An 18,698-nucleotide genomic window follows, 5' to 3' on the forward strand; every position below is an offset into this window, starting at 1 on the left:
GTAAAGAAAAAAAATTTCAAGGCAATCTGACCTATATTTCGTCGATTTTTTTGAAAACTTTGATCCTTAATTTCATCAAGGGGAGATAATTTAGAAAATTTCTAATGACATTTTTCAAGTCGCATTGGTAAGATCTACATACATACTAAATTTCATGAAAATCGTGCAACTATTAAAGAAGTTGTCAATTTGGTTTCAACTTCGGGTTCGAAATCACAGCGACGGATTTTCGAATTTTCGAATCTTGATGGTATTTAATACTTTCTGCATATGGCAATCTATTAACTGAATTTGTGTATCAGATTATAGATGGTAAGCTCAGTTTCTTTCCTTTTTTCATCAAATCTGAATGATACCCGGACCCTAGTGAATTGCTAGCGCCCCTGTCTGTGTGTATGTTTGTGTGTGTGTCACATACAGGCCGCAATTCTTAACTGATCGTCTTGAAACTTTACATACTTAACCCTTATACCCCAAGGATGATGCCTATTGTTTTTGGTGAATGCCCGACCCCCCAGGGGCAGAGCCACACCCATATTTTGTATTTGTTTGTTGTCTACAGGTCACATTTCTTAACGGATCCACTTCAAACTTTGCATACTTATTTCTTATACCCTTAGGATCATTATTGTTTTTGGTACATTCCCATCCCCCAGGGGCAGAGCCACGCCAATTTTTGTATATATTTGTTTGTCCTCCACATGCCGCATTTCTTAACGTATCCACTTCAAACTTTGCATACTGATTCCTTATTCCCTAAGGATCATCACTATCCTTTTTGGTGCACAGGCCACAATTCTTCATCGATCGTCTTGGAAACTTTTCATACTCATTCCTTACCATAAGCCAAGGGTGACTTCAATTATTTTTGGTGCATGCCCGACCCCTGGGACAGCTACGGACGCCCAGTTTTTGTTTGTGTCTGTGTTGCCTACAGGCCACAATTCTTAACAGATCCTTTTGAAACTTTAAATACTTATTCCTTATACCCTAAGGAAAATGCCTGTCTAACCTCGTGGGTTTTCTCCGGTCCTCCGGTTTCCTCCCACTGCTAAAGACCTCTTCACACAAGCGAATTATTGAAATAAAATTAAACCATATGTTAGTCCCAAAATGACCTAGTTTGTGTCGAGTGGACGTTAAACCCCATTTCTCTCTCCTAAGGAACATCCCTATTGTTTGTGGTGCCTGCCCAACCATCAGGGGCAGAGCCACACCCATTTTCTTTTTGTGAGTCTGCTTGTCGCCTACAGGCCGCAAATCTTTATCAGTCATCTTGAAATTTTTCATACTTATTCCGTATACCCTAAAGATGACCTCTTTTATTTTTGGTGCATGCCTGACCCCCTGGGACAGAGCCACATCCAATTTTTGTGTGTGTGTCTTGTGTTTCCCCTTTTGATCCTTTTGAAACTGCATATCTATTCCTTATACCGTAATGATGACCCTTATTGTTTTTTGGTGATTGCCCGACCCCAACATTTCTTAATGGATCGTCTTGGAACTTGGCATATGTATTCCTTATAGCCCAATGATGACAACTGGATGTCCCGACCCCAGGGGCAGAGCCACGCCCAATTTTTGTGTTTACTGTATACAGGCCGCAATTCTGAATGGATCAGCTTGGAACTGGGCATATGTATTCCTTATAGCCTAAGGGCGGCAACTGTTAATTTTGGTGCATGCCCGGACCCCCGCCCTTTTGGCAGTGCTACACCAGCTTTATGTTGATAATTTGTCTGTAAATACAGGTTGCAATTATTAACAGATTTAGATCCAATTAGTACATATTTATTTGGATCCATGTCCAACCCCCAGTGGCAGAGCCACATTCGATATAAGAGTAGGCGATAGTGCCACTGCCTGGGCAAAATTTCCCTCATAGCACACTGTATGGCGTATGCCCGTCTTCATTAGCCCAGCATAGGAGCAGAACAGTAGGACGTTAAACCCCATTTCATTTCATTTCATTTCAATTTTTGTGTTTTTTGTCTACAGGCTGGAATTCTAAATGGATCATCTTGGAACTTTGCATATTTATTCCTTATACCAGTGATTCTCAACCAGTGTGCCACGGCACACAGGTGTGCCGCGAGATCTTCCTAAGTGTGCCGCGAAATTTGAACGGCACACTAAGAAAATGCGAAAAGCCATTTGATCCCAATTGAGTATTCACTGGTGTCTACTGGTACGTTCATAGCTGTGTTTTTCTTTATTTAGTTTGAGTCATTCTATGTTTCTATGACTAGTCTCTGTCTACCATTGTATGCCATCTAAGACTTGCCATGTTTTTGTTTTGCAAAATTCAGATATTTTTCATATATATTTAGCCAGGTGTGCCGCTATTTTTTCATGTGCTCTAAGGTGTGCTGTTGCCTAAAAAAGTTTGAGAACCACTGCCTTATATTGTAAGGATAACAACTATTTATTTGGTGCATGTCCTGACCCCAGGGATGTGGTATGACACCCACTTTTTTGTTAATTTTTATCTGTAAATAATCTACAGGTTGTAATAATTAACAGATTTTATTCAAATCCAGCATATCATTTATTTCAGTAACAGGGTTGTACCTATTTATATTGTTCCATATCCAACCCCCAGGGGCACAGCCATGCCCAATTTTCGTATATATCATCTACCGGCTACAATTCTTAATGGATCATCTTCTAACTTGCATAATTATTCCTTATACCGTAAAGACAGCAACTATTTATTTTGGTTCATGCCCCAACCTCCTGGGGTTGTGTCACACCCACTTTTTTGTTAATATTTTGTCTGTAAATTTGGCAAAACAAACCCAACACCTAGCTTTCTTTGCCTCTTGTCATATTACAGTCATTGCAGCCATTTCATATTTCATTCTCTTCATTTTAAAAAAGTACCATATCAATCAAAGCAGGAATGTGGACGTATTTTGCGTTAGCGATGCTCTCGTTATGAAAGTGATAGCAGTTTTTCATTATTAAAATTTTATTGCAAAAATGGTTGATATTGCAAAAGTATAACGTTGAGGGAACCATTTTTGCAATAAAAAACATTTTTACAAAAAAATCCCTTCTTTTGTCATTTTCATCATCACCATATTCATTTGTTCTCCCTTATTCATCACGCATGTTGTCATCAGCAAAATCATTTTCATACCAAACTCACAAAATGTGGTTGTAAAACAGGCTGCATGGGGCAATGCAATTGCCGCAATAATGGTCTGCTTTGTACATCTCTCTGCAACAGGGATCTTAATCGGCTGTTTTTTGTTGGCTTTAGCCGATTGATCTTTAATCTAGCCGATTGGTAAAACAATGAACCGGCCACTAAGGTATCACAAATCAATCTACTTTCGGCCAATTTACAAAGAATTAATTATCAGGCCGATTGTTAAAACAATGAACCGGCCACTAATGGTATCATAAATCAATCGACTTTCGGCCGATTACAAAAGAGTTAATTATTACTCGTCGATTAAGAAACCCATCAAAGAGTCAATCATTACAAAGAATACATTCGGCTTATTTCATAAATAAACAACTTAATTGAGGTAATCATGCCAAGTACTTGACGCCATCAAAGAGTCAATCATTACAAAGAATACCTTCGGCTTATTTCATAAATAAACAACTTAATTGAGGTAATCATGCCAAGTACTTGAACACCTCGCAGAATGACACCAAGAAACGTAAACGAGATTTAACTGAAGATAGTGATGGCGGCGTTGACCTTGAACTTCAAGCATGCACGTCGTCAATGGAAGTTCCAAAAGCCGGAGATCCTCCCACGTGCAATATAGGTCAACCAAATTATCGGCAATAAAAGACCGTATTAATCTGACGATCATATCTGCGCAGCAAAGAAAGACGATGACAGAACAAAGAGTTTAATTCCCAAATCTATAGAAATTGTTTCAAACCGGGCGTTAATCTGAAATGCGTATTCCATAGCAAAAAGAAACATTGCCATCGGAAATTATGAACAATAATTGAACGATTTGACAGAACAGCAGGATCATGAAATGACAAAAAAAACTATATCGTGATTTTTATACGCCCACATTGAAATATCGTATATTGTCGTCGCCTCCGTCCGTCCGTCGGTCCGGCGTCCACAAGCAATATCCGATTGACTTTGAATTTATATACAGTGTTTAAGGCCATGAGACGAAGAAGCCTATTGATTTTCAGCGATTTCTGATAATTACTGCCAGAGTTATGGCCCTCGATCACTTCAAAAGATCTTGTGGACGCTCTAGAGGCCAAAGTTAATATCCGATTGACTTTAAATTTATACACAGTGTTTAAGGTCATGAGTCGAGGACGCTTATTGATTTTCATCGATTTCCGATAATTACTGCCAGAGTTATGGTCCTTGATCACTTCAAAAAATCTTGTGGACGCTCTAGAGGCCAAAGTTAATATCCTATTGACTTTAAATTTATACACAGTGTTTAAGGTCATGAGACGAAGAAGCCTATTGATTTTCAGCGATTTCTGATAATTACTGCCAGAGTTATGGCCCTTGATCACTTTAAAAAATCTTGTGGACGCTGTAGAGGCCAAAGTTAATATCCAATTGACTTCAGATTGATACACAGAGTTTAGGATCTTGAGACGAACAAGTATATTGATTTTCAATGAATTTTTATGACTTTTATGAATTTTATACACAGTGTTTAAGGTCATGAGACGAAGAAGCGTATTGATTTTCAGCGTTTTCTGTTAATTACTGCCAGGGTTATGGCCCTTGATCACTTCAACAAATCTTGTGGACGCTCTGGAGGCCTAAGTTAATATCCGATTGACTTCAGATTGATACACAGAGTTTAGGATCTTGAGACGAACAAGTATATTGATTTTCAATGAATTTTTATGACTTGGAACAGCTAAATCCATGATACAGTATTAAAAGTTTTGTATACAAAACGTTAGAATGGGGCAGAACTTTATAAAAACCAAACAAATTCTAATGGTTTTCTGAGTTGTTGCTCTTAATCAGATTTTAGTGTATTCTAAATGTTTCATTACCGAAAAAAGTAAAACTCTTGTTGACTGCCCGGACGATTTAGCTGCTGTGGGCGTATGTTTCATTGCCTGGCAACCTATCTTAATTGTTGTGGTGAATTTATTTCTTTAATATCCAGTGAAATTGAGGAAGAGATCCTCTCAGATATCCGAACTAGTCCTGCTGCATTAAATCCCGACATTTGTATACCGGTAATGCTAAAAATAAACTAATCGGAATCACGACAATTGGCCACGTGACCTTTCGCCCGTACAGCATATTTCCGAGCACTCGGCAAACCTCGACAGGGTACCGGAATCTGCCAAGGTTTGCCGAGTGATTTCCGAGTTTCGACTATACACGGAAACCGATTTGTGCTACTTTGTTATTTATATACTTATATACTTAACATGTGCTTACGAATAAAATAATTTAAAAAAACATTTGTATGTACTTGTAGTTTTTACTAATTTATAACTTCCGTTTAGTTGGATGAAACCAAAAGTAGGAATATGCAATGCAAATTGCTGAAATAATATGACTAAAATGTTGATATTATAGCGATGTATGAATGCAAGTATGCAATTACTATGGTCTTGTTGTCCCCCGCCTTTCGAAGAAAGCAGGGGACTATTAAAATGGGTTCGTCCGTCTGTCCGTCCGTCTGTCCGTCCGTCTGTCTGTCCGTCTGTCCGTCCGTCTGTCTGTCCGTCACACTTTTTGGGACACAATAACTCTCTTCCTAATTGAGCTAGAATGTTCAAACTTGGTGTATGTGTTTATTAGGTCAATGCCTTGATGGAGTTCGAAGATGAGCATTTTCCGCTTAGGGTAAGCAGAGATAAGCAATTTGATTGGTTGATGCTTTGGGACACGATAACTCTCTTCCTAATTGGGCTAGAATGTTCAAACTTGGTGTATGTGTTGATTAGGTCAATGCCTTGATGGAGTTCGAAGATGAGCATTTTCTGCTTAGGGTAAGCAGAGATAAGCAATTTGATTGGTTGATGCTTTGGGACACGATAACTTTTAATTGAGCTAGAATGTTCAAACTTGGTGTATGTGTTTATTAGGTCAATGCCTTGATGGAGTTCGAAGATGAGCATTTTCCGCTTAGGGTAAGCAGAGATAAGCAATTTGATTGGTTGATACTTTGGGGCACGATAACTCTCTTCCTAATTGAGCTAGAATGTTCAAACTTGGTGTATGTGTTGATTAGGTCAATGCCTTGATGGAGTTCGAAGATGAGCATTTTCCGCTTAGGGTAAGCAGAGATAAGCAATTTGATTGGTTGATGCTTTGGGACACGATAACTTTAGTTCTAATTAAGTGAGATTGATGAAACTTGGTGTATAGTTTCATTACAGTAATACCTTGACTAAGTTTGATAATGAGCATTTTCTGCTCAGGGTAAGCAGAGCGATACGCAATTTGATTGGTCGAGACTTTGGAAAACAATAACTCTCCTACGATTGTTCAATACTTTGTAAAAGATAATTTGTGATAAATTTATATGTGTCCTCTAATTATTTTCCTATTTCGGCGGGGGACATCAGCCTCACTGTTGGCTTGTTTATACAGAGTTTCGGCTATTATTATCCCAAATAGTGAAATACATTATGCAATTAGTGAATTATGCAATTACTGTCATGAATAGAGTATGCATAAACTAAGATGTTTGTTGTTGAAAAGACGACTATCCGTTAGGCCTAACCGTGGCCGGTTCATTTCAAAATGGATTAAGAATCCTGCTCTGCAACAAGGGTTTTGATAGGGACTCTCTACCAATGTGATCAGAAATGTGCAGGGGGACGAGGATGATGAATAACTGATGTAGTGGACTGTGTTGTATTTATTTTGTTTTTGTTACAAATGTCAAATTTGTCTTGAATCTCGTGACAAACATTCCAATCACCCTATATTGACTACATGAAACATTTTACTATGCCTCAGAAGCCACAAAAAGTGGTACTGCGAGATAGATTTCTCTAAGCTGAAATCGATCAGAGTTTGACACTGGAAATTGGTATTACCCACCAGAAGTCAATGAAAACTACTTCTATTCACTTTAAAGGACAATATTGGTGTCAGTCAGAGTATATCTGACAATTCAAAAAAGTAATTGCATGTCATTAGATAAGAGAACACAAGAAAAATAGAAACAGTCCGTACATTCACGGGTGTTTATTCATTCTATACTTATAAAATCATGGTAATGCACAGACTTTTTCTATTTTTCTTTCATGTTCTCTTATCTAGTGAGAGTCAATTTTGTTTATGACCGAGGCTTGTTGTTTATTTTGCTATGACATAAAAAAAAATACACAAATATATTTTCAGCCACAACAGATCAAATTGACAAAGCCAAGGAATTGATTAAGAAACTACAGTTTCAATTCAGTAGTGAGAATTTTGAGAATCCAGTTTTACAGAATCATTGGAGAAATATAGAAGCTATTGCATTAGATAGAGATGCTCCAGAAGAAATGACTGATTATACTAGTATGTACTTACAGTACATATTGGGTTAAAGGCCTGGGCCCGATTCCTAGAAAATTCTTAAGCACGTTCTTGTACTTAGATTTTAAGTAGACTTTGCATTTAAGTAAACTTACCTTAAAAACATTCTTGTGCTTAGATTGTAAGTATTGCCGTCGCCCCTGTCTGTCCGTCCACAATTATTGTTTGTGAACACTCTAGGGCCTACGGGTCACAATTTTTATCCGATTTCAAGGAAACTTGAAATATAGGTTTATCACCCTAAGATCTCGGTTCCTTTTGATATTGGCATGTATCAGACTGTAACTTCATGGATTATGGCCCCTGATTGTACGAAAAATCACGTTTTTAGCTTGTGAACACTGTAGAGGTCACAATTTTTATCCGATTTGGTTTAAACTTGAAATGTATGTTTATAACCCACAGATCTCGGTTCATTTCGATATTCGCGCATATCGGACCATAACTTCCTGAATTATGGCCCCTGATTGTACGAAAAATGGCGTTTTTAGCTTTGGGTCGCTCTAGATGTCACAATTATTATCGGATTTTAAAAAACGTTACAATGTATCACTGTTACAGCCTAAGGGTGGTTGAGTTCGAATTTCGTAAAAATCGGACCGAAACTGACAGTCCAACCCCGTGGGTTTTCTCTGGGTCCTCTGGTTTCCTCCCACTGCTAAAGACCCCTACGTGCAAGCGAATTATTGAAATAAAATTGAACCCTGTGTTAGTCCCGAAATAACCTAGTTTGTGTCCAGTGGACGTTAAACCCCATTTCTCTCTCTCTCTCTCTCTCTGAAACTGACAGACAAAATCGCTGCACCCTTGTTCGCAAATAGTGTCAAAATATTGTGTATCAGGGTTGTGGACTCTCTGGAGCTCACAATTTTCATCTGATTTTGATGAAACTTGAAATGCATGTTTATAACCCACAGATCTCGGTTCCTTTTGATATTCGCGCATATCAGACCCTAACTTCCTGAATTATGGCCCCTGATTGTACGAAAAATCGCATTTTTAGCTTGTGAACCCCATAGAGGTCACAATTTTTATCCGATTTAAAAAAATTATAGAATATATCACCATTACACCCAAAGGAAGGTTGAGTTAGAATTTCATGAAAATCAGACCAAAACTGCCAGACAAAATGGCGGCCCCTCGAACGCAAATTTATAGTGTAAACATCTGGTATATCAAAGTTGTGGACCCACTAGAGGCCACAGTTTTGATCCGATTTTGATGAAACTTGAAATGCAAGTTTATAACCCAAAGATCTCGGTTCCTTTCAATATTCGTGCATATCGTAACTTCCTGAATTATGGCCTCTGATTGTATGCAAAATCACGTTTTTAGCTTGTGGTCCATCTAGAGATCACAATTATTATTCGATTTAAAAAAGAAAACGTTCAAATATATTACCGCTACTCCGTAATGTTTGTTGAGTTCGAATTTCTTGAAAATAAGGCCAAAATGGCCGCCCTTGTCCGCAAATAGTGTAAACATCTGGTAAATCAAGGTTGTGGACCCTCTAGAGGTCACAATTTTCATCTGATTTCAATGAATCTTGAAATACATGTTTATAACCCAAAGATATTGGTTCCTTTCAATATTCGTGCATTATTCCTGAATTATGGCCCTTGATTGAACAAAAAATCATGTTTTGAGGTCACAATTTTTATCCGATTTAAAAAAAAAAATGTGTGAATATATCACCATTACTCACTAAGATCTTGGTTCCTTTTGATAATCGTGGATACCAGAACTTAACTTCCTGGATTATGGGCATGGCCCCTGATTGTTCGAAAAATCATATTTTTAGCTTGTGGATTCTCTAGAGGTCACAGTTTTTTTTTCTGATTTTAAAAACCGTTTAAAAACATCACCATTCCACCATTTAGGAGCAGAACAGTAGGACGTTAAACTCCATTTCATTCCATTACACCATAATGAAGGTTGAATTTGTATTTCAGGGAAAATCAAAATGAAACTGCCCGACAAAATGGCCGCTCTTTGTATGCAAATTGTTTAGAAGTGTGTAATACAAAGGTTGTGGACCCTCTTGAGGTCACAATTTTTATCTCATTTTGATGAAACTTAAAACATATCTTTATAGCCCAAAGATCTCTGTCCCTTTTGATATTTGCACATTTCAGGCCATAACTTTCTGGATTGTTGCCCCTGATTGTACAAAAAAACATGTTTGTTTTTAGCTTGCTCTCTATCCATCTCTTGCAAAATGTGAGCGTATCCTGCCTGGCAGCCGCTAGTTTATTTTCTAATTAGTAAACAACACAAACATGGGCTACTTTAAGATCAGGCGCTGTTACAATTATTCGATCTGTTTGCATGTGCTTGAGTTTTTATACACCCACATTGAAATGTAGTCGAATATTGTCGTTGCCCCTGTCCATCCGGATTGTGGACGCTAAAGTTAATATCCGAATGGCTGTAGGTTTATACACAGTGTTTAAGGTCATGAGATGAAAAACTTTATTGATTTTCAGAGATTTCCAATAATAATTACTGCCAGTTATGGCCCTTGATCACTTTGAAAGGTGGTTGTATATTGTTGTCGCCCCCGTCTGTGGACGCTTTTGAGGCTAAAGTTAACATCCGATTGACTTTAAGGTCATGAGACGAAGAAGCTGATTGATTTTCAATGATATCCGATAATTACTGCCAGAGTTATGGCCCATGATCACTTTGAAATATCCTGTGGACGCTCTAGATGCTATAGTTAATACTCAATTGACTTTAAATTTATACACAGTATTTAAGGTCATGAGACGAAGAAGCTTATTGATTTTCAGTTATTTCCGATAATTACTGCCAGAGTTGAAAATTTTGTAGACGCAGTTGAGTCTAAAGTTAATAACTGATTGACTTAAAAGTTATACATACAGTGTTTTAGGTCATGGGATGAAGAAGCCTGTCAATTTTCAACTATTTCCAATGATTATGGAAATTTATACTAGATGTTTTGTATGATTAATGTTACTTGTAATCAGATTTTAAAAAAATATGCGTCAACCCTTGTTGACACCTCGGACAACTTAGCTGCTGTGGGCGTATGTTTCGTTGCCAGGCAACCTATCTTTTAGCTTGTGGCACATTTTATATGTGTATAGGGGACATGTCAAATGCATCTAAGTCAACCATTTGCTGGGAAGTTAATGTCATTGATCTATTTATAACTCTGTCCAGCCGACCAATTTATGACGTAATTCGCATACCAAAATTGTTTTTATGATGTTAGAGAGCATTGTTGTCTCAATTTATCAGTCACAATGTTTTTTGTGAAATTTATATGCAATATTTAAATGAGGGAAACAAAGAAGCCTATTGAATTCCAGCAATTTCTGTTTATTACTTCTAAAGTTATGGCCCTTGTTTCACTTTGTTTAACCTTTTGAACGCTCTAACGCTGAAAGTGATCACCCAATCTCTGTGAAATTTATATGCATGATTTAAATTAGTGAAACGAAGAAGCCTATTTAATTTCAATAATTTCTGTTCATTATGTCTAGAGTTATGAAAGTTATAATCCGATATGTATGAAATTTATATGCATCATTTAAATTTTTGAAGCAGAGTTATGGCGGTCCTGAACCTTGTGGACAAAAGTGATCATCTGATCAGTATGAAATTTATATGCATTATTTAAATTAGTAAAATGAAAAAGCCTGTCAAATTTCAACAATTTCTGTAGATTACTTTCAGAGTAGAGACTCTTGTTTCAGTTTGTAGAACCTTGTGAACCCTCAAATGGCAAAAATTATAATCTGATCTGTATCGAACTGTCTTGTAAAGGCCCCCAATTACCTACAAAGGAATGAATATGCGACAACCCTTGTCAACCGCTCGGACGGTTTAGCTGCTGTGGGCGTATGTTTCGTTGCCTGGCAACCTAACTTTAATTTTCCACGTCACACATTATCCATGTAGGTACACAAACACGATTAAATTGTTTTGGTTCTTATTTTGATCCATATGAATATTGTAATAATTATATTTCATCGACATCGTCTGGACTAAAAATTTATGTGAATTGCCGACTTGAAGATTTGTGTAATTCCATAATCCGAATCAATGTGGATTCCGCCAAGTAAAACATATGTCGGAAATCATGCTTTAAAGACCACGTAAGATCAAAAATCTAAATTTCATGGACGTATAGCCCATGGTTACTATATCAACTTTACGGCAAGTTCACACCAATCTGATTAAAATTAAGTCGGCTGTTAACGTTTAAGTGTCCGACACGCCAAAACGCTTTTCGATTTTTCAATTACGACCTTAATCCGGTTGATTCGCTGGTGACGTCACAGGCACTACACATAGGATATACATTATCTATACAATATCTCACTGTTTGTACAATATAGCACTATCAATACACACGGCAAGTTGACAAGCGTCTATTATTTTACGGTCCAATTACAACGTGACTGGCCTAATCATAATCACCGAATTATCGTCTTTCATTGGTATAGATTAGACATTTGGAATTGGAATATTTTAGAGTGAATTTATCATGCCGTAGATCAATTTAAGCTGCCTTTGTTTAAATAGGCCACGTGTCAAATGAAGATGACTCAAGAAATTAGCGCATTTACCGGTAATTTGGATAACCCCGTAATACTTGATATCCCAAACTTAAGTACGGAAATACAAATGGTGCCCGTCATTTGTCGATATATTCATTATTAGCTATATATAATAATAATAACCATTTCTATACATAAAAAAACAACTTTTATCGTAACTCCATTTGAAATTTACAGTGAATATGGAATTTTCCGATGACTATGCAATGCATAACATGTACAATAGATTGCACTCATTTCTCTGACAATCAACGCTGGGAATCTTATTATCATGTAACGTTCCATGTACTACGGGTGTTGTAAATGAGGTTAAACTTTGGCGCGAAAATTGCACGGGATCATACGTGGAGTTCCTGGTGCTGTTTGGTGAGTGATTAAACTGTCAATGCAATTGTAAAATACTTTTATTATAAAGAAGATAAACGATGTTAGACATTATAACCTAATCGTATCAAAAACGTTTATCCATCCATCAATTAAATGTTATTTAAACGCCAATCAACAAATAATACGAGGCTACTTGATTACAAAAACACCGGTGAGCAATAATTATTGGGTAAATAGTAATTATAAACAATGATGAGTAAAACTTAATTATTTTATGCAATTAATGTGTGTGTGTATGATTCTACCATTAGTTCGTTCGTGAGGTATTACGCACACGTTCCACTTAGAGTGATGTCTTTGATCTGGTCGGCGTAAAAAAAAGATAATTACCTAATCAACATTCTTAATCCCACTAACACTCACTGCTAACACCAACGTGTAAATTAATTTATGACCCATGCCTGTATAACTTTTATAGTCCGATTGATTAATCAATGACAGATATTAAAGATACATTATGGGAGATTCGATAACGAGTTGGCAGTTCTCACTATAATAATTAAAACCTAGATAACGTAAAGGCAATTTGCTAAAAATTTCATTCAAATTGATCCACTATGAACAGAGAACTAAGCGAATAACATTTCTGCCTAGCCTCGGTCATCATTACTAAAGTCAGTACGTTAAACAGCATAGTCTCGATTATCCATTTAATCGTTTAATTGAGAAGGAAAGTTTTGCAGTAAATAGGCTCATAATCCACTAAACATCGCAGGCTAGGGATGCCATCTAGCGTTGATTATGGTCTGGATAGGTTAATTAATGTCTAATTAATAATTTAGATAACATTTCAGGCCTAAAGAAAGACCTGCAATAGACAGATTTAGCTCTTGCATAATGTATGTTTAACGACACTACACTTTATGTGGAAAAGCGAAGTGCTCGCAGTAAATACCAAATAGCTGGACCCGTATATTATTTACATGTTAAAAGTGTTCGTCCAATAAGTTCCATATTGTAAAAAAAGTTCAAGACTTCAAAGTTTAAAAGTTGTAGGCACTCTAAATTGGATCTTAAATTAAAATGAATTACAAAAGAAATTATTCCGTAGTCAATAGTTTTATTTAATTAGGGGGATTAAGGAATCCTTCAGGCGTTAAAGAATACACACGCCGGCTGTATATAGGTAATTAAGGAATAAACATTCCGAATATGCATTCTGTCACTGTGACGTCACTGGCGCCTGAGAGGATTAAGAGTGTTTTTTCGATAATTGGCAAAGTCGTTTTTACGGGAGGTCTATTTTTACGACTTTGAGTGAAGATAGCTGAATTAATTTCAACCAGATTGGCGTGAACTTGCCGTAAAGTGGATATAGTAACCACTAGCTACACGCATTAAAAAGTTTTTCCCCCATCTTATGTGCACTTTAAATTTAATGTAAAGGCCCATGACCCTGCTGTTGAAAAATGTGTAGAATTTGGATTCTAAAATATCGGTATAAAATTTAATATCAAACACAACGACCCTGTACGTGACACTATTCCATTATTAACCATGTGCAGAGGATGCCTTTATCACATCTAGACTAATTTACGCTAAAAATGATATTTATAAAATACTCTTTTGACCAAATTGTTTTCTTTTGTCAAATTGTCCAGTAAATTATACATAAACTTTATTCTAATAATATTGAAACACATATCTTTATTTTCTAAGTATTAATGCTCAGTAAATGACTTCATCTGTGGTCAAAGTATGAAATACTTAAATAGCTCTTCTGAATAATAGATTGCTCCTCCATTTTGAGTTCAGAAAAGCACTGAAATTGTGACCTCTAGAATGTCCACAAGCTAACAACATTATCTTTCGTATTATCAGGGGTCATTATCCATAAACTTACGGTCCGATACATGCCAATATTGATAGGAATTGAGATCTTTGGAAAATAAATTTATATTTCAAGTTTCTTCAAAATCGGATAAAAACTGTGACCTCTAGACTAGAGTGTCCTCAAACAATTTGTGGACGGATGTCTGGACAACAATAAACATCCACATGTAAATTTGTGCATATAAAAACTCCCTCATAGCGCACCACATAGCATGTGTCCTCATTAGCTCGGTTGGTGCAGAACCATTGGACATTCCCATTCATTTCATTCATTGTCCCCTGCTTTTCGAAGGAAGCAGGGGACTGTAAAAATGGGTTTGTCCGTCTGTCCGTCACACTTTTTGGGACACAATAACTCTACTTCTAATTAACCCTTTCATTGCGTCTACCTGGTAGTACCGGGTATTATAAAATGTTGTTAAAATGCGCGTACCCAGTATTACCGTGTACTCAGTAAAGCCCTCGCTAAAATTAGTAACTGCAAGTGCCATCTTTTGTATTTTCTATACACTAGAACATATTTCCACGTGTTTCAAAGCGGCAAACCGTAAAATGGCGGAGAGCATAGTGACAACGTAGATTATGCACTTTCGACGAAGTCGTGAATGATGTCTTGCTGATCAACACGTGGACAATTTCGAGGCGGATGATGCACATAATTCGTTTCCAGTTACTTGATATTGATAGTAGTCAGGACAGTGATTGGTATTATTAAGTGTGTGAATTGTTGCGCGACATTCCACCTATGGCTATGTCTCCCGTGCATGATGAACAAGCTCAATGTGAACACGATAGACCTGTGTCTGCAGTAGATTCTGACAATAATTCTGATGTTGATAATAATGCTGGCCTGTTGGATCGTAAAAGACGTAGGCAATTCCTGAGTCCCGAACGTGTAGATCTACTTACTGAATATAGGGATAATGATATGGGTCTTGGGGTGAAAGTGAAAACAAGGTATTGCAATCCGCACGTGGTCATGGCAGCGGGAGACGTGATGCGCGTGTTCGTGGTGGCATTGCTCATGGCTGCTATTGATATTTTTGTTCATTTTATATATCTTTATCAAAATCCAGTGAAAAAAACAATATCTCATAAGTATTTCATAGAGAAAAATTCGTTTTCGTGTTAGCTTTAGTGAAAAATGATAAATCCAAAATGGCCGCCATGACGTCACGTGACTACATTATTATGCAAATTTCCAAAATTCTATTTTTATACGCCCCACATTGAAATGTCGTTGTCCCTGTCCGTCGGTCTGGCGTCCACAATTGCTTGTGGACGCTCTAGAGGCTAAAGTTAATATCCGATTGACTTTAAATTTATACACAGTGTTTAAGGTCATGAGATGAAGAAGCCTATTGATTTTCAGCAAATTTCCGATAATTACTGCCAGAGTTATGGCCCTTGATCACTTCAAAAAATCTTGTGGACACTCTAGAGGCTAAAGTTAATATCCGATTGACTTTAAATTTATACACAGTGTTTAAGGTCATGAGACGAAGAATCCTATTGATCTTCAGCGATTTCCGATAATTACTGCCAGAGTTATGGCCCTTGATCACTTCAAAAAATCTTGTGGACGCTCTAGAGGTCAAAGTTAATATCAGATTGACTTTAAATTTATACACAGTGTTTAAGGTCATAAGACGAAGAATCCTATTGATCTTCAGCGATTTCCGATAATTACTGCCAGAGTTATGGGCCTTGATCACTTCAAAAAATCTTGTGGACGCTCTAGAGGTCAAAGTTGATATCCGATTAACTTTAAATTTATACACAGTGTTTAAGGTCATGAGACGAAGAAGCCTATTGATTTTCAACGATTTCCGAGAATTATTGCCAAAGTTATGGCCCTTGATCACTTTGAAAAATCTTGTGACGTTCTAGAGGCTAAAGTTATCATCCGATTGACTTCAGATTGATAATTACTTAATGAGTTGTTACTCTTAATCAGATTTTAGTGTATTATAAATGTTTCATTACCAAAAAAAGTAAAAATATGCGACAATACTTGTTGACTGTCCGGACGATTTATCTGCTGTGGGCGTATGTTTCGTTGCCTGGCAACCTATCTTTTCCTCTTAGCCCAACCTCATGCCCATCCCACCAGACAAAAAGCTTTTTCATAAAAGCTTCCATAAGAACTGTTTGGCATTCAGTTCCAAACCCCCTTTTTTCCTCAAAAAAAGGGTCTAGCACAGGCAGTGGATTTACGTCTACCATTGAAAGGGTTAAGCTAGAATGTTCAAACTTGGTGTAGGTGTTTATTAGGTCAATGGGTTGATGGAGTTCGAAGATGAGCATTTTCTGCTTAGGTTAAGTAGAGATAAGCAAAATTGATTGGTTGATGCTTTTGGACACGATAATTTTAGTTTTAATTAAGTGAGAGTGATCAAATTTGTTGTTTAGTTTCATTACATGAATACCTTGACTAAGTAAGGAGCATTTTCTGCTCAGGGAAAGCAGAGCGATAGGCAGTTTGATTGGTCGAGACTTTGGAACACAATAACTCTTCCTTCGAATTGAGCTAGAATGTTCACACTTGGCGTAGGTGTTTATTACGTGAATGCCTTGATGGAGTTCGAAGATGAGAATTCTCTGCTTAGGGTAAGCAGAGATAAGCAATTTGATTGGTTGATGCTTTGGGATACCATAATTTTAGTTCTAATTAAGTTCAATCTTGGTGTAAGCGTTCATTAGGTGAATGCCTTGATGGAGTTCGATGATAAATATTGTCTGCTGACCGTAAGCAGAGATGAGCAATCTGGTTGGTGTTTTGGGGCACGATAACTTTGGTTTTAATAAGTGAGAGTGATGAAACTCTGACTAAGTTCGATGGTGAGAATTTTCTGCTTAGGTTAAGGAGCAATAAGCAATTTGATTGGTCAAGACTTTGGAACATAACAACTCTGCTTTTAATTGAGGTAGAATGTTTAAACTTGATGTAGATGTTTATTAGGTGAATGTCTTGACTGAAATCAATGATTAACATTTCGAGCTAGAGCTAAGCAGAGGTAAGCAATTTCATTGGCTGATGTTTTGGGACAAGATAACTTTGATTCTATTTGATAGAGAGTTATGAAACTTTGTGTATACACATGTAGTTGATAATCAGTTTGATTGCTTATACTTTTGAAAAAAAATAAATGTGTGATTAATTAAACATACAATATGCAAGAGCTAAATCTATCTATTGCAGGTCTTTCTTTAGGCCTGAAATGTTATCTAAATTATTAATTAGATATTAATTAACCTATCCAGACAATAATCAACTCTAGATGGCATCGCTAGCCTGCGATCTTTAGTGGATTATGAGCCGATTTACTGCATAACTTTCCTTCACGATTTAACGATTAAATGGATAATCAAGACTATGCTGTTTATCGTACTGACTTTAGTAATGATGATCAAGGCTAGCCTGAAATTTCAATCGCTTAGTTCTCATTTCATAGTGGATCAATTTGAATAAAATTTTCAGCAAATTGCCTTTACATTATCTAGTTTTTAACTATTATAGTGAGAACTGCAAACTCCCATAATGTATCTTTAATACGTGTCATCTATTTATTTTGGGATTTCGTCGGGGGACATCAGCCTCATTATTGTTGGCTTGTTTCCCTTCCAATTTGTTTAATTGATAATGTGCCAAGTTTTGATCTGTTAATCATAGAGTTTATATAGAATATATAGAACAATATTTTCTTTTAAAATTACTGATCCATTTGATGTATGATTTTATGTTTTATCTTTTAAATAGTGCCTTATAAAGAAAATGTACAGAAAAGAGCAGGAAGAATAATAGATGATTTCAAAGATCTAGTATTCCCTGCGGATTATGTTCCAGTAGCAAAACGGAAGGTATACTGAGTAGGGCTGTGTCGATACAGTTCATTTTCGATACGATACGTATTGACGATACGACAACCCGATACGTGATACGTATCGCGATATGATGACATCACGAATTATGCCCAAAATAATCTCAAACTACATTCTGTTTCAATGTGTTTGAGATGGGTAAGCATCAGGGTTCTTAATCCATTTTGAAACAAACCGGCCACAATTGGGTCAATTGAGGTCCTGTAAGATATGGGTTAATTATAAGCTCCATTCCCTTTAATATAACTAGACTTCAACAAAAATAATTCTTGGTAATTTGTTGTGGAGAATGTCGTATTTTAATGTATGTGATTACCACAAAAATAACGACAGGTACACCTTTTGAAAATTTTCCATATTTAATTCACGTACCATCAAAATCATAACGGTAAGCGCTATTTAGAACTGGTTTATTGACCTAATTCGAAGCGATATGTCACGTGTCATTGGAATTCTATAAGGAAAATATATTATTAAATGACTGTATCCCGATG

General features: G+C 36.7%; 1 protein-coding gene across 7 annotated transcripts in view; it reads left to right on the forward strand.

Annotated features, from left to right (window-relative positions):
• The window catches only part of LOC126825389 (X-ray repair cross-complementing protein 5), a 284,666-nt gene that overhangs the window by 244,353 nt on the left and 21,615 nt on the right, over positions 1-18,698 (forward strand). For all 7 annotated transcript variants that reach the window (XM_050555024.2, XM_050555025.2, XM_050555022.2 and 4 more), the window contains 2 exons: positions 7,334-7,495; positions 18,083-18,183. In XM_050555024.2, coding sequence (XP_050410981.1) covers positions 7,334-7,495; positions 18,083-18,183 — 263 coding nt within the window. The remainder of the gene's footprint in view (positions 1-7,333; positions 7,496-18,082; positions 18,184-18,698) is intronic.

The sequence above is a fragment of the Patella vulgata genome, chromosome 6, assembly GCF_932274485.2.
Source record: "Patella vulgata chromosome 6, xgPatVulg1.2, whole genome shotgun sequence".
Taxonomy (NCBI): Eukaryota; Metazoa; Mollusca; class Gastropoda; family Patellidae; genus Patella; species Patella vulgata.